Consider the following 15,651-nt stretch of genomic DNA (forward strand, 5'->3'; position numbering starts at 1 on the left):
CCAGCAATGATTACAAAGCATTGCAAAGAAGCCTTTCTGTCAAAAACAAAAAGATATACCTGAGATATATTGAAAGCGTTTTCAGACGAATCCACTTGGATTGAAAACCAACGTCCCCGTTCTTTCTCCGTTGCTTTATGCGTTGCACGATATCCCAGATTTGTTGACGCTCTACCAGAAAGCGGCCCACGAAGAAAATGAGTATCACCCACTCTAATCTGCTGAATGCCACGGTTGATGGCGATAAGCAAAAAGCATAGTGTAGAACAACAAGCATAATGTAGCTCAGCGTGTCGCGAACATACTTAGCGTAAGGAGCAGTGTACATCAGGTATAGATTTTCCACTGAATATAAATTAAAAAAGTAGAATAAAGTCAGAAGTCAGTGTTACTATAAATAGCATGAGCCATACAGTGATCAATCACTGAGACCCTATCGGTCCCATTTCTGGCAGTCATTAGTTAGGCGTTGTTAGAATTAGCTCATTTGGTTTCAGGAGCAATAAGGTTTGTACAAACCACAGGTCCAAATCGAAAAAAATCCAAATTTCACTTTGCCAAATAAAAAAATATAATAACAATAAACAACTTAACTTGTTGTGCTAATTGGAGGCACTATAAATAAACAAAGAAAATATTTTAAAATGAACAGAAACTTGTTAAAAATCCAAACTGGCAGAAGACTAACAAGTTGGCTATTTACAAAGAGTGGAAGAGTTGAAATCGGGACTACCGAAGACAAATCGAACAAGTGGCGCACAGGGAGGAGGATTTGAACCCCGGACCAGCGCCCTAACCACAAGGCCACGCTGCCTCCAGCAAAACAATCAACTCAAACCGTTTTCAGTGAACTACACGTATCATATTATACATCTTAGAGTGTGGTATCGCTTTACAATCTTACGAGTCGAATATTTTGGAGAGCAACTTAATAGAGCGATTCAACAAACAAAAAACGAGTGAAAATATACCGCGATAAGAGAAGATATTTATCATCCAACAACTTACAAGACTTGGAAACTGTTTTTGGCCCTTTTGACAAGACCCAGTCGTAAGGTAGCAATCTTTATTTGCTAGAGCTAATTCTGTGTCTAAAATATTGAACGAAGTTGAATTAATCGGCCGGCTTTCCGATATTTCTGTGAACTGCTGCTTTTCGCCTTAGTACGTACTCAGTACCAGAGGGAATTCAAAGTGTTGTATGGTAAAGTTCACCAAAACTAAGTCACTGGGAAGCTTCACTTTTATGGTTGATTAAATCATTTATGTTATTTTGACCAGTTTAACTACTGATCATGTGTAATTGGTGTTTCCGCGGGTTGTATGATACCTGCACTTTTTTCTCTTTTCGCCTGTTTTGCTCCTTTGCTCTTTTTTTTCGCCCCGTTTCCTTCTTCGTTCTTTTCCTCGACTGCTTCTTTGCTCGTTTCGCAGTGCAAACACAGTAAACAGGACTGGAAAGATCAGGAAAACAAACGCACACCAGAAGCAGAATAAGCGGAAGAGCAGAAGCTGCCACCAATTCCATCCGCTCTTCTCAGGATCACGACCACGAAATTTGCGTTTCATTTCTTCCTCTACTGCCGCATGGGTGAAAAACTGAAGGAAATGAAGAAAGAAAATTTATTGGATTGAGTATATGTCAAGCGTCAACAGTTAAAAAATGTGCGAATTTACCAACAAACGTTTAATTTTCTTTTGTATAACGGTATCCCATGTTCAGTGGTGTCTTATTACACGAGTATTGCGGAGGTCAAGGGATTCAAACCCGTTGAAGTCATCTTCCCCATTTGCTGAAATTGATGGGCTAACAGTTAGGATCGTGCCTTTGCTGGCTTAGTGCCTAATTGTTATTGCACTATTCTCCGGATCGGAGGTTCGGTTTCAAGCCTAGCTAAGATGTTTGTGCTTGTTCTTGGACAAGACATTATACTATGGTGCCTATTGCAAGTACCTTTTTTAGCCACGAGTATAAATTGGTATCACCTCGATGGACGCCAAACGTCAATAAAATACACAAAGAAAACAAAAAATATAAACGAAAAAAAATAACAAAGTGCAAATTACTCAGCACCAGTGCGAAAATTAGGGCCAAGCTCTAACTGAACAACAACTAATGAGACAGTTCTTTTAAAATTGTAAGAAATATCTGGTATATGACATGACATGTTTATTGTTTTTGTGAACTTGGTCGTGAAAACTCGCCATTCAGCTCCTGATTTGTTGCTATGAGACACAATTTGCGGACGGTTTTCCCGTATTCGTTATTCCGTGTCTGGCAAGGCCATTAGTTCCTGGAGAGGTTTTGACGGCGAGGGCAATTGCATCTTTCATTGGGATCTCTTATAACTTCGGTCTAGCTCCAAGACTAGATTGCCAACTTGTACAGTCTCTCTTGCGCGATACGCCTTGTTATGTTGTAACAGATTCGTAGTACTTCAACCAGCAATTCCGGAAATAATAATCTCTCTGTTTTGTGAGCTTCTGAGCAGGTGCCTCGGGATGGTCTTTCCTTCAGGCTTTGGTTGAGGCAAAGTAATGTAATGTCTACTCCAAACGTCTCGTTTATCTTCGCTACCCTTACTAATACAAAAGGTTTAATTGTTGTCGTGGAGTTTTAAAAGACGTGAATCAGAGTTTGTACGCTTTCCATCCATTTTCTTTCTATGTTCAAGAGAAGAATCTCGTACAAGTTGTAAACTGAACTCCCCCTCTTTAAGAAATCTTCTTATTGGCCAGCAGGCTCACTGTTATTGAAGGGAAATATTTTGTGTGCTAGCTTCTCCCATCTGAGACCGAGTAGAGTCATGAACCGTTCTTTATTGGATTGGTCAATGTCTGGGTGATCGATGTGCCGCATTTTAATATGTAAATGACCTTTTTCGAAGATAGCATCAATATCATTTGCAATCTGCTTTACTTTTGCCGAGATTGTTCTGGATCCACAGACAACATCCACGTACACATGGCCTTCAAGTTCCTTTGCAGTTTCTGGGAACTCGGTTTGGAGCACTTTTGCAAGAGTACTGATTAATAGAAGTGCAATGTCAGGTGCTGGTTTATCGCCAAAGTTTAAACTGAGCCATTGATAAAAGGAAGGTGGGTCTTGTTTTCCTTCTCCACAGGAACCTGTCCTAGCCAGTGCACTGGGAACACTGTTGATGTAATTTGGACCCTTTCTAGATAATTGTTCAGAGATAGATCGTCGGGGCCCCTTTTAAGATGTGCCAAAGACAAGACTGGCTTTTCTAGCGGAGCTCAACTTGCGGCCCGAGGGGCCGCAGAGCGAAGTCCCATAACCATAGAAAATCCACAAAAGTAGGAAAACCATGAACTTGAGTTTCCATGGTCATCATTGCTAGCGGCATGGCTCTCGGGCGCGTACATACGTACGTCGCGCACTCTAGAAACAGATTAACTCTAACCTCTAACTCTAACCACCTCATCAAGGTAACGTGTTTTAAAAGTTGATCGCTGACCGAAAAATGTTTTTTCTATTGGATCGTGGGCTCGGGTCATATATTTTTTTTCTGTTTATGGTCAGTGAACTCAGAAAAACAAATAAAGGGCAAGTAAATTACCGGGGGGCTCCGCTTTTAGGCTTGGTTAAACTTATTTAATAGTCCTTTTTGATAAGGAGATCTATGGGACCACCTGCAAGACGTAGCTTGTCAAAAACACCTTTAAGATGATCTTCAAGTCCAATCCGTACTTTAGAAATTGTCTTGGCGTTGCTGCAAGGTCTCTTTATAGCATATAGTTGAAGGGGCATCATCATATCTTCCTCTCCGGGTGCAGCGATGGTAATTTCGATGACGTCCTGAGGTTTCGAACCTCTTCTCCCCTCCTGCCAGATTCAAGTTAGATGTGTTCCTGATCCATTTAAATTCAGTCGTCTCGCTTCATTTTTGGACAGTAGGCTTGTATTAGATTCAGAAAACATTGAAAGAATTTCGATTAAGTTTCTTCTTCTGTCCATGACTTTCTGAACAGGACACAAACCAGTGAGAAGTTTTCACTGGTTCTCTGAAGTCTCTTTTCTGGTACACAGCATTTCCTTTTATTTTGTTACTACATGGTGTGGTAGGGACCTATATGGAATTAGCTATGGAACAGTGCTGCGTTTGAGCTGAAACTTAAATTAACCCTATCCAGACCGGGGGGGGGGGGGGGGGCGGAAAGTGTCCGCGCCGACTTTGAACGCTTATAACTTTTTTAATATTCAACCAAACGCTGCCAAACTTTGCGACTTTATCTAAAATTTATCTGGGAATAATTTGGTAGGGTAGGTTGTTGTGTCAGGAACTTGACGTCACCATGGCAACGGCATTTTGACAGGCATGTTTTCCCAAATTTGTAATTTTCGTGTTTCTATTAATGAAAAATAACTTTAAAGCAATTATTTTCACCTGTTTACGGGTTTTAAGCACACTTTTATTGGTTTTGAGTATTTTCCAGTAATTTTGGGCGGTTTTCTGACGTTTTGAAAATTTCGAAATCCAAGATGGTGGATCCAAGATGGCGGCTGTTTTGACATTATGATGTAATTGTCACGTGATGTGACGTCATCATCCCACGTGACATATACCAAAAGATAGATTTTGAGACATACTATATATCCTGTAAGTTTTATCGTGATTGCTTAAATATTCTGGAAGTTACGGAGGGGGGCGGAATCCGCCCCCCCCCCCCCCCCCCCCCGGTCTGAAAAGACCAAAAAAAGCCCGGTCTGAATAGGGTTAAGCACATCTAGGTTCTCGCGTTGGATCGAGTCTGGGCAAAAGTTGTGTCATGAAGAGTGGTGCTTCTGAGGCCTATAACACGGAAAAACCATTGTCTTCGATATCATTTGTATAATTAGATATTGTTGTAGCATAATGTGTAAGTGAAAAAAAAAATCACGTCTGATTAACTTAAGATTGCTTATTTTGGGTAACAGATCATCCAACGTGTCTGCGAACTCATTATCAGAATATACCAAGCTTTGTCAATGGTCTTGCAGGTGTTGACGTGATCTGTCCACCACGATCGTTTTAGCTCCTTTTGGCATTGTTTTGCGAAAACGTTGCAACTCTTCATTTTTATCCTGACCGTATTTCGTTATGCGGTGATTGACTATCTCACCGAGTTTTCCGTTCATTCAACGACTTTTCTGTATCAAACATTTTATAGTCAAAAATATTTCTGGTTGCTATAAATAGAATACAAAACTGATATTCACCCTCAGATTTACTTCTTTAATATAGAAAATTAACAACAGCAACCTTTTACATTTCTGCTAATTTAATTCTACATTTTACCCAAAGTCCTAAATGTGTCCTCGAGTTTCTTCAATTCAGAAATACCTTTTTTTGATCCAAGTCAATGGCGTCGTCAATAATATGATCCAGGACGTAGACCCCAAACTCCTCATGCAACTCCTTATTAGATCTGAGTGGATCAAGTAAACAGTAAGTGAAGGCCTCTGCAGTGTTTGCCAACTGATTGAACCTTTCTTCATCTGCGCCCTTTTTCTCTGCTAATCTACGAAGTTGGAAACTGACCTGACATAAACAGAAAGTGCAAATCATAAAATGAAAGCAGACAAGACATATTTCGTACAGAAGACGATAATGCGAAAACGTTTTTTTTTTTTCACAAAAATCAGCAAAATAAATTCAACTCCAGCTAGGGTAAGCTAGAAGAAAAAACCCTTATAAACAGATACTTAACAGCTATTCTGCAACGTCAAGCGCAATTTCGCCTGATACTTAGCCGACGATGCCGTAGGCCGGGTTGGCTAAAATAAGACGATATTCGACAAGAGTGTGCAGGATAATTGTTTATGTATTTAACAATTTGTCAACGAAACACATTTTGAGGCTACACAAACTGTGGTTATGCAACGCTTGCGAGACTTCGAACGAATCTTATAAACCTACGTTTATTTAGTAAATAAACTCTTTTCTTGGTTGATGGTGTATTGGAGGATAACGCTCGAGAAATTGTCCGAAATATGAACATTTGGCCGAGAAGCAAAGCTTCGCGAGCAACTGTGAATTTTTTGGACAATCTTTCTGCCAAGGGCATTATCCTCCAATATACCAGCAATCCAGAAAGGGGCTTATTTATTTAGTAACCCTCTGATAAATTTCTTTAACGCGCTTTACCGCCGGTAAAAAAGGAAAAAAAATTACAGTGATAATCCCGGCGTAACTGTTTTTGAAACAAATGCAAGCTGATTGGTTTACGTAATTTTTATTACTGTGATTTTATTAAATAATTAGAGCTGAAAAGGTGACTTTGTTCCTTTGTTTTTACTTGTCTATAAAATTGAGCAACGGATATCAAATCGGACGGGGTATATTGCCTGATAAACGTCGTCCGATTTTGTACCACATGGTGCGTTTTGTCCAATGAGTGCACGCGAAAATTAGTCGTTGGTGGGTTATAAAACATGATATTTGCGAAAATACCTTCATTCCCATTAGCAAGGAGCTGGATTCGCAGTTTGTCAACGACCTTGGTTTGATTTCCTCTTCAATTTGCTCAAAGTTGCCGTTTTCTATCGTCTTCAGCAAGTGCTTTTCATTCCGTTTCTTTTCGTTTTCTTTTGGACGTTGGCCATTCTCATCTAGAATTTACAACATTTTTAATTATAAGGGACTGAATGTTACGTCAGGTAAACGCGTCTCAGGTTTAAGTTTAAGTCAAGACACGTGATCCTGAAAACTAAACAAAAACAAGATTGTGTAAAAGTAACTTTTCTGGTTTCTTACGTTCAATTGTGTAACAGCCAAAGTCAAATGTATTTTATATTATTAGAACTCAAAGTCAAGGGCACAAAAAATCGCACGCTTAACTTTACTAATTTACTTCCAATTCTAGAGATCTGAAGGAGCCAGCTGCCTTATTGGTGCCACCGCTTAGCTCTTGCCCCGGTTTCTGTAGCATGAACTGCCCTCCCCCCCGGATGGTATACCTGTCCTTCGAAGATTACCTGTTCATTCACCTTCCCCTCCCCTCCCAACTCTCCCCTACCCCCTTCCCGGCATTTGTTCCGGAAACATTCCTGGGTGAATGAAGGAACTGTAATACTGATGTGTCTTGGCCAAGAACGCAACGCAACGACCCTGCCGTGCAACCATAATCGCTCGATCCGTAGCCCAAAACACTTAATTACCGCTAAGCCACCGCGCCTATAAAGTCACAAACTGAGTAATCTAAATAACAGATATTGTCTCATCAGAAATTATGAGAGCTACTTTTAATAAGTCTCTCACAATGCAACTCACAATCTCACACGCCACGAATATATGCAAAGAAAGAAAATATCGATTTCAGTTGCTTGTCACCGACGAAAACGTGCAGAGCAAAAATAACATACACAAAATACTCACCTGGAGAAGCCGACCCCTCTAAAAGACTGCCACTCTGCTGTTCCAAGTTCACGGCTTTATTGTCAAATGTTACAGAAATCAATCAATCAATCAATCATGCAATCAATCAATCAATTAATTAATCAATCAATCAATCAGTCAGTCAGTCAATCAATCAACTAACCAATCAATCGGTAAATGGACAATGAATGAATGAACAGACAGGTCATAATTCAATAATTAAAAAGGTAGTCACTGTGATATTTTTGAGATGTAAGAACTTAAATGTTAAATGAAGGGAATTGTTAAAAACAGGTTATACTGCTGCTGGTAACTTGTTATGTCAAGAAAATGGCCATTGGGCATTCGTTTAATACCATCATTGTAGCATCAACTAATAAGGAGTGGTAGCATTGAGCCATCAGCTGAGTATAAGAGCTTTAAGTGTGGTTACCTCACGGCCCGTTTTTTTGCCTGTGAAATCGAGGAAATATAGGGTCGAATATTAATCATAGACAAGAATAGGCTACGCCCGCGGTTGGTAAAATATTCAAGATTGTTCGTTTTGTGTGTGTGTGTGTGTGTGTGTGTTTTAAATTTTAATCCCATGATCAGTTACATACCCAGCTCCAAAGGCTCTTCAGGCTTCGGACGTTTACTCTTTCTACAACAACTCATCCTACGAAGAAAAACGGATCCCTTAATAAAAGAACTCAACTTCAGCAGTTTATCGTCTCAATCAGTTTCTAAAAAGATGTAGGATTTTAAATTTTAGATCTTAATTTAATAGGTTTTGCTCATTTGCATTAGTTTCGACTCATGTGAAGTTCGTCGTTTGGCCCGGGCCTTAGTAAGTTAATACACGACCCCACAAGCAAGTTCTTGCTTTAATTCTGATGGCTTTTTTCATCATCATTATCATCATCATCATCATCATCGTTACGATAGTACAATGCTAATAAAATATTTGATAAAGACTGGTCGCTTATCACTGAGAGCTTTTATGGTAAAGCTTTCAACCACAGTCTCAGCAGTCTCAGAGAAACGCCATTTCATTATCCAGCCGTTAATCATCTCGAACTTTTTTTCGGAAATGTTATCAACCAACATCATTAGGCAGTGTTATATTACTGTAAATGTGATCAAGTTGTGCATAACTTTAGTAAGGTCTTGACTACAACTATCTTTGCCTGGACGCTTACGCGTGCTTAAAGGGGCTCTGTCACGCAATTTTAGGCAATTTCGGCACTGACCATAGAATTAACTGTTCATTAAATTAAGTGAAATATCACTATAACGGTTTAAAACTGTAGAATAACTTAAAGGAAACACAGAAGGGCCAAAAAGCGGCATGGATGGGCAAAATTCGAGAAGATTTAAACGGACTGTGTTTGAGTCTTGAAAAAGGTCGGCCAGACTTTTTTCAAGTTTATATCAAATCGTATGAAAGTGTCATTAACAGTGCTCGAAAATCGTTTTTGTTTGTTATGTGGCCGTGATTTTGCCAATAAATGACTTTTGCACTCCCAATTCCCGATTCCCTCTATAGCGCGCGCCTGCAGGGAATCACGGTAGTTGTATTCATTAAATCATGCGCGAGACTCACAAACGTGCATCGTTGCTAAGTCTCGCGCATGGTTTGATGAATACAACTACCGTGATTCCCTGCAGGCGCGCGCTATAGAGGGAATCGGCTATTCAAAGTTTACAGCTCTTAATTAACGAAAATAAACAGAATTACCTAAAATACCGTGACATAGCCCCTTTAAAAACAAATGAAAGGACCAGTTAATTTATAGTTCCCAAAAGTGACCGCCATTGCTTACCGGAGCGGTCATAGGTGTATATGCTGTGGTTCAATTTTATCCTTAATTCAGATTTTATTTTCCTTTGTTTTTATGTATGTTAATGTATGTTAAAAACTCATTATCATACATAAACAAAAAACAAAATAAAGAAAAATAAAAATTTGAACCAAGAATTAATTTTGGACCACAACGTATATTGACATAAATGAAACCTTTGCTTCCTGTAATAGCCTGCGTGGCAGGCGTAAAAACGTCTCCCTTTTCCTCCCTACCCACCCCTCCTCCCCTTTCCGGTCCTTCCGTCGCCTGCAACGCAGGCTCAGAGGCTGTTCTTGTAACTGATATAAGGTCAATATCAGCACTGGTCTTCACCTTGGAACATGTTTTCATGTTTTACTGTTAGTGATCTTAATTGATGGAGTAGAAAATAAAAGTTCTCCCATCTGTATTCTGAACCAAGGGTTTGATGAAATGCGTACTAATTAATATTCCATCTGTCTGCTTGCGTGACAGTTTAACAATGTGCTTGTCACTGCATATTTAATTCCCAGTTAAATAAATTAGCGTTCAGCAGAGCGAATACTTTGCGTCAAGTTTTAGAAATTTTGCTGTTTCATTCTATTTCATTTTGGTTATAGTAATAAAATAAACTCAGTTTACGCCAGAAATAGCAAAACAGAAATGGAAAGAAATCGATCGCCTCTGTTTTACGACCTTTACTGAATTCGTGTTCAAAGCGATCCACCACGCTGATGTTGATTCACTGTTGATTCGCTGTTGATTCACCACTCGGTCTGGGCCTTATTAATGCTTATAAAAAACACACTTACTATTACTTATTATTATATTATTACTGATACATAATTATACCTCCTTTCTCATAGCCTGCCTATCTCAGAGCACATATATGAGGTCTATTATCGATATATGATCAGCCCTGGTCTTCGCCTCGTTATTACATCTATTTATTTCATCTATTTATTTCACACTGTCACGTTTAACAATGATAATTTTAATTGATCGGATAGGAAACAAAGCTTAACTCACCTTTATTCTCCACGGCCTTAACGGGCAAAGGTTCGATGAAAAGCGTAGTAACTTGGCAAAGAAATAGAGCCCTTTTTAATCTTATTCCATCTATTTGCTTGATTGACCATTTAACAATGATCAACAATGTGCGTGTCACTGCATATTTAAATCCCAGATAAATAAATTAGCATACATACTAGCTCTGTCCACACGTATCGATCCGTTTTGACTTGAAAACGAAATTTTCCCCCCGTTTTTTTTTTTTAAATTGTGTCCCCGCGTATCGTTTTTAAATCGCGTTTCCGAACACACGTATCCGTTTGTTTGGAAAATAATTTTTTATACGGATAGGCTTTAATTGATTGTAAAATTCCTCCTCTTTCACTTTGAAACCAATCTTTGGTCGACAAAGTTGTATCACCAAGCTCTTTTACATCCCTTAACATCCTATATCTTCGACTGGTAATAAAAGAAGCCCTACTGACGAAGTCGCATTATAAAATGACAAGCTTAAACACACATGTTTACAAAAAAAAGGCAACGTGACAGTGAAACATCTTATCCGTCGCGGAATAAGATACTGTGGGCCTTTCCGCACTAGCAGACAAATAGGAGTTGTCCCTGACAAAACTAAAGGACAAATTTTGTCGCGACAATTTTTTGTCTGATAACTTGTATCCGCACTCAAACTACGTAAGAGATAAATACCTCAAACAGAGGTATTAATCCAGATACATCCCCCGGGCTCAACTGACTTATTTTATGATATTATTCACGAGGAATCATTATATACAGCCCGTATCCAGCAGGACAAAAACTGTCTAAGGGCCTGTATATATGGAGGAGAGTTACGTTGTCCCTGGTAGGAGGGTTACCCTCCAAACCGAACCACCCCGGGCGAAAAGAGCTTTTCATAGGTTTCTTTATAAGTAGCTGCGAACCGTTTCATGAGAAATTGCAAAGTTGGCTCGGGGGGTAGGGTGGCCCTGGGTGAAGGGTCACTCTCTTTGAAGGTGGGGTTACCCTGGGGACTGGAGCTTGCCAACTTTTTCTCCATATAAACGGTTTGGTTATTTTTGCCTCGCCTACAAGGGACAAGTTGACACATACGGAGCATGCGGAAAGGCTACAATCGGCAAAAACAAAATTGCACATAAATTAAAACGAAGTCGGCAGTAAATTAGTTCAAAAATTGGTTTGGTCGATGCTTCAGCGTTCCTGATTTTAGAAAAAGCAGCCATAATAGATGTCTCAAAACAAATCTCGCCAGTCTTTAGAACCGAGAGGGCCAAGTTTTGGCTCAGTCAACAGGGACAGCTTTCTCACATAAACGCTCAGATGGCTCGGGGGAGAGGGTAACCTTCCTACCAGGGACAACTACATATAAACATTTTCTATCTCAAGGACTCAACATCTTATCGTGGTGGGATGGTTTACGTGCCTCAGTACCCCGAAAGCTATGTCGGCTGGAGTCTATTTCTCTTGGTAGGTTCACCCATGCCGAATAGGTCGAAGGGTAGAGGCGACGCGAAGTGTAATCCCCCAAGTCGGGTGTTGGGCTGAGGGCTGATAACCCCCTACAGTAAAAATAAGGCTATAACAACAACGAAAGATATTCAAATCACTATTAACATCGGTGAAGGACCCACAGTAGCAAGATGACGCATTTTGGTGTAAGTTGAAAGGCCACCCAAAAGCCGACAGCTTTAATAGTCGTGAATCAGGATAGGAAATGAAAACCCTAGAGCCATTTCCGAGACTGGAAAAGCTTGGCAAGAAGCGCGATATCATATATATTTTTTGCCAGAGAGGAGGAAAAGACCAGTTCGATAAAAAACAACACGGAGGAGAATGATTGGAGGTGAAAGTTGAACAGCTGGGTGTCAGTTATGGGCGAGTGTCAGAGCTCTAGCGACAAAACATAGTGGATGGAAAAAGAATGTCAAAACCTTATGTGCCTTATGGCATGCAGAGACATAGGTAGGCGGGTAGGTAGGTGTAGGTAGGTAGGTAAAGGTAGGTAGGTAGGTAGGTAGGTAGGTAGGTAGGTAGGTAGGTAGGTAGGTAAGTGACTTATTGGTTTTAAAAGAGACCCCAGTGGTCCTGTTTCGGGGGTGGAAGAGGAATTGTTGGAACTGACTTATTCATTATTCCTTCACAATTTTCACGACTTATTCATTATTCATTTTTAGATTTTTTTGTTATTCATTATTCCCTATTGCCTAAATTAAGTGACCGTTTATTTTTTATGAGGTGAGGGTGGGATATGATATTTCCAGATATTTTTACCATGTTCCCCCCTCGTAATCTTAAATGTTTTAAATGAATCCCCCGCCCCCCCCCCACCCCCCCCCCCAAAAAAAAAAATGACAAGTAAAACGTATCAAGCTAAATTTAGAATAAATTATCAGACAAAATTGCAGTTTAAAGTGATAACAAAAATACTGCTATTGTATTGATGGGATGTAATTGTTTTATACTGTGTCATTAATTTGGGTCAGCTTTGTTTGCAACCAAATAGTTAGTGGGATTGACTTGATGCTGCTCGGTACAAAACAAAGTAGGGGTCCGGGAGCATGTTCCCCCGGGAAAATCTTCATTTTTAGAACCTCAGAAACGCTATTTTAGGCATTCTGGTAGAAGTTTTGCACTATTTTTAGATGCCATCATACTATTATTCTGCGTGTCTCCCCCCCCCCCCCCTCACACAACCTGCTTTAAGCCATTTTTTTTTTGTTCTGGCCCCTCTCAAATCCCACCCCCTTCCCCCACCCATTAAAAATGAACGGTCCCTAAAGTATCGGTGCATGCATCGTAAAATAATGCAAAAATATCAATCATATCAGATTCGACCCACGCCGCAGTTGTTCAAAAGATGGATAACGCTATCCACCGGATAAATCGCTATCTAATGGATAGCGCAGTTTGGTTTGTTGACGCTTATCCATTGGATAGCGATTTACTCTTTGAACAACTAAGCCCAGATCTACACCTTTCTTTACTGCAAATTAAACATTGCTTACTTTTTCTTATGTCTGATCAGTCTCTACCGTTTATCACGACTTTTCTACTTTTTACCCATTGGCAATTCTCTATCGATCCTTTTCTCGAACCTTTCTCCTGTTCCGTTGAAAGACCACTCGTTATTTCAACCGTGTAATTGAACCGTAAACACTGCCGAAAATCCGCTTACCTGAGTTAAAAATCACTTTATATCAAAAAATAATAATATAGCAGATATAGCACGGTGAATAAACGCTATTCATTATTCCTTTACTGGAAATGACTTATTCATTATTCCAAGGATTGAAACCTTAAATATTCCTTATTCATTTTCTGTTTTAGCCCGTTATTCATTATTCATTTTTCCCCTTCCACCCCCGATCCTGTTGGAAATGACCTTAGCACATCACTCGGACTGACACAGTGTTTAAAAATTAAAAAAAAAAACTGGCTTATATTTCAGGGAGCACCTCTTCTTCCTTAAGTACCTTTACCACGCCGTGGTTACATCTACTGTTACTATTATATAACTACTACTAAATAGTTACATTAATTACAATTAACAACCTCGTTTTTCAGTTAACGTGAACACATAAATAATAAGAACAACAACACATGTTTTCGTATAGTTAAAGTTTTTATTTTATTTTAATATTACAACATTTTTTAGAAAACTAGGAAAAACTCACACACACGCACACACGCAAGCTCCCAAACGAACCTAACACACAGGGAACCTTTTACTTAATTGCAATTCCCTCTTAATAATGTATCAAAAGCGCCTTAAAAGATTATAAATGACAACTTATCATGGGGCAAGTACACTATTGGTTTTGTTTCGCTACGCTCTGTGATTGGTTTAAAATCTCGCGCCACCAACTCAGCCAATCAGAAACAAAAGCGAAACCAATCGTGCTTGCTCAAGAGCGTCCTCTCGCGAATTTTGGTGCTTACGTGTTCTTGCTTCGAGTTGCGATTGGCTCACTGGATTGTCCGGATCCGTGTCCTTTGTGATTGGCCAGAGTGATTACTTTGTTTTTACGACACTCAAACGAAAATCGCTCCGGCTAAGAGACCTACTCAGTTACAGACGAAAGGTGCTTACTATCTTTCTCATATGCAACAGTACATACTTATTTTATACTTAGTAGTACTAGAAGCGTAAACTAAAATTATTTCAAAGGAAATCTGTACATAAAACACCTCTGCGTGCGTGTTGTGTAAGACGAATTTTACCTTTCTAATATCAGAGAACATATACTTCCATTCTGGGTAGAATTTTTCACTTGATGGTTGGGTGTTTTGTTAATCTTTCTTGCTGTCTGTCAGTCTTTCTAACAAGGCATCGAGCTTCTGGTTGATTTCATCCTTGTTCTTCTTAACATCTTTGACAAGCTCTTCTAACTTCCGGTTTGTTTCTTCCAAGCTTTCTCTGTTTTTTTTCAACCTCTTTGACAAGCTCTTCTAACGAGGTGTTAACTTTTCGGTTTGTCTCTTCAGGGCTTTTTCTAACTTTGCTGTCAAGATCTTCAACTTCCCTCGGGCACATCTAAAAAGTGTGGTTAAAATAAAGAAAACAAATAATAATAATTCGGTTGTTTCTAAAACCTATTCTACTACTGTACTCTTCTAATTAGGGCCCATTTACATGGAAAGAGGATGATCCTAGCACTAGGATCATCCTACTTTCATGTAAAATGGAATGATCCTAGTGCTAGGATCATCCTAGTACTAGGATCATCCGAGCGCCATATGTTTTCAGCTTTCAGTTTACATGTGAATGGTTGCATTTGGCCCTAACGCTAGGATCATCCTAGCGCTAGGATCATCCCTCGTCTCAGATAAGATCATCCTAGCGCTATGAATTTGTCAAACAAAATCCTCGCGCCAAGTGGACAGTTGACCGCGAATATGACTGCCTTTTAAGCTCTTCAAGAAGTTTTTATTATCATTCAATGAATTTCAGTACTTACTTACTCATCCTCATCGGGCCCATGTGGACTTTTAAGGGCCGGAATGAATTTCAGTGGATACCATTATATTTTAACAACTGATAAATATATCGCCTAAATCAATCTTATTCATTTGAATTAAGCTTATTTAGTGGCTGTTCAATGATTGATAATGGGTGTCAACATGAGTAACATTGACAACCAATCGTTGAGTATTCCATGAAGTAAGTTAATTGTTTATTCATAGAGTTAAAGTATTTTCGCACGTGTATTGTCCACTTACTCGAAATTCTAACCTTACATAATGTATCACTAGCCCAACTAACTTGGTTATAGAGTGTTGCTACTCACCTCAAAATGAGGAAACTCGGCAGAAAACTGTTCACGATATGCAGCACCACAGAAAAAGGGCGGGGCTTCTATTTGTATGTCCGGGTGTACTTTCCACATCTTAAAATGATCAGAAAATAAATTAAATGAGAACCTAGCTATTGCAAAAAT

The 15,651-nt window shown here is 39.4% G+C and overlaps 2 protein-coding genes across 2 annotated transcripts in view; both read right to left on the minus strand.

The window, feature by feature from the left end:
- The window catches only part of LOC144636696 (uncharacterized), a 366,639-nt gene that overhangs the window by 178,591 nt on the left and 172,397 nt on the right, over window positions 1-15,651 (minus strand). The gene's annotated exons all lie outside the window — the stretch shown is intronic.
- LOC144636725 (uncharacterized) lies at window positions 169-10,314 on the minus strand. Its single transcript, XM_078495925.1, has 7 exons — window positions 10,214-10,314; window positions 7,982-8,037; window positions 7,380-7,433; window positions 6,456-6,613; window positions 5,346-5,543; window positions 1,331-1,599; window positions 169-345 (listed from the first exon to the last, which is right to left on the minus strand). The coding sequence occupies exons 2-7, from the start codon at window positions 8,034-8,036 to the stop codon at window positions 306-308; spliced, it is 774 nt and encodes a 257-aa protein (XP_078352051.1). The 5' UTR covers window position 8,037; window positions 10,214-10,314; the 3' UTR covers window positions 169-305.

This window comes from Oculina patagonica, chromosome 13 (genome assembly GCF_052425735.1).
Source record: "Oculina patagonica isolate OP01 chromosome 13, crgOcupat, whole genome shotgun sequence".
Classification (NCBI taxonomy): Eukaryota; Metazoa; Cnidaria; class Anthozoa; order Scleractinia; family Oculinidae; genus Oculina; species Oculina patagonica.

Excerpts from the sequence above, each read along its gene's own strand:
- LOC144636725 (XM_078495925.1), bottom strand. The coding sequence starts at position 8,036 with ATGAGTTGTTGTAGAAAGAGTAAACGTCCGAAGCCTGAAGAGCCTTTG. Across the intron at positions 5,544-6,455 it reads CCTTGCTAATGGGAATGAAG|GTCAGTTTCCAACTTCGTAG; the intron begins GTATTTTCGCAA and ends TGTTTATGTCAG. Across the intron at positions 346-1,330 it reads GAAAAGAGAAAAAAGTGCAG|TGGAAAATCTATACCTGATG; the intron begins GTATCATACAAC and ends ATTTATATTCAG.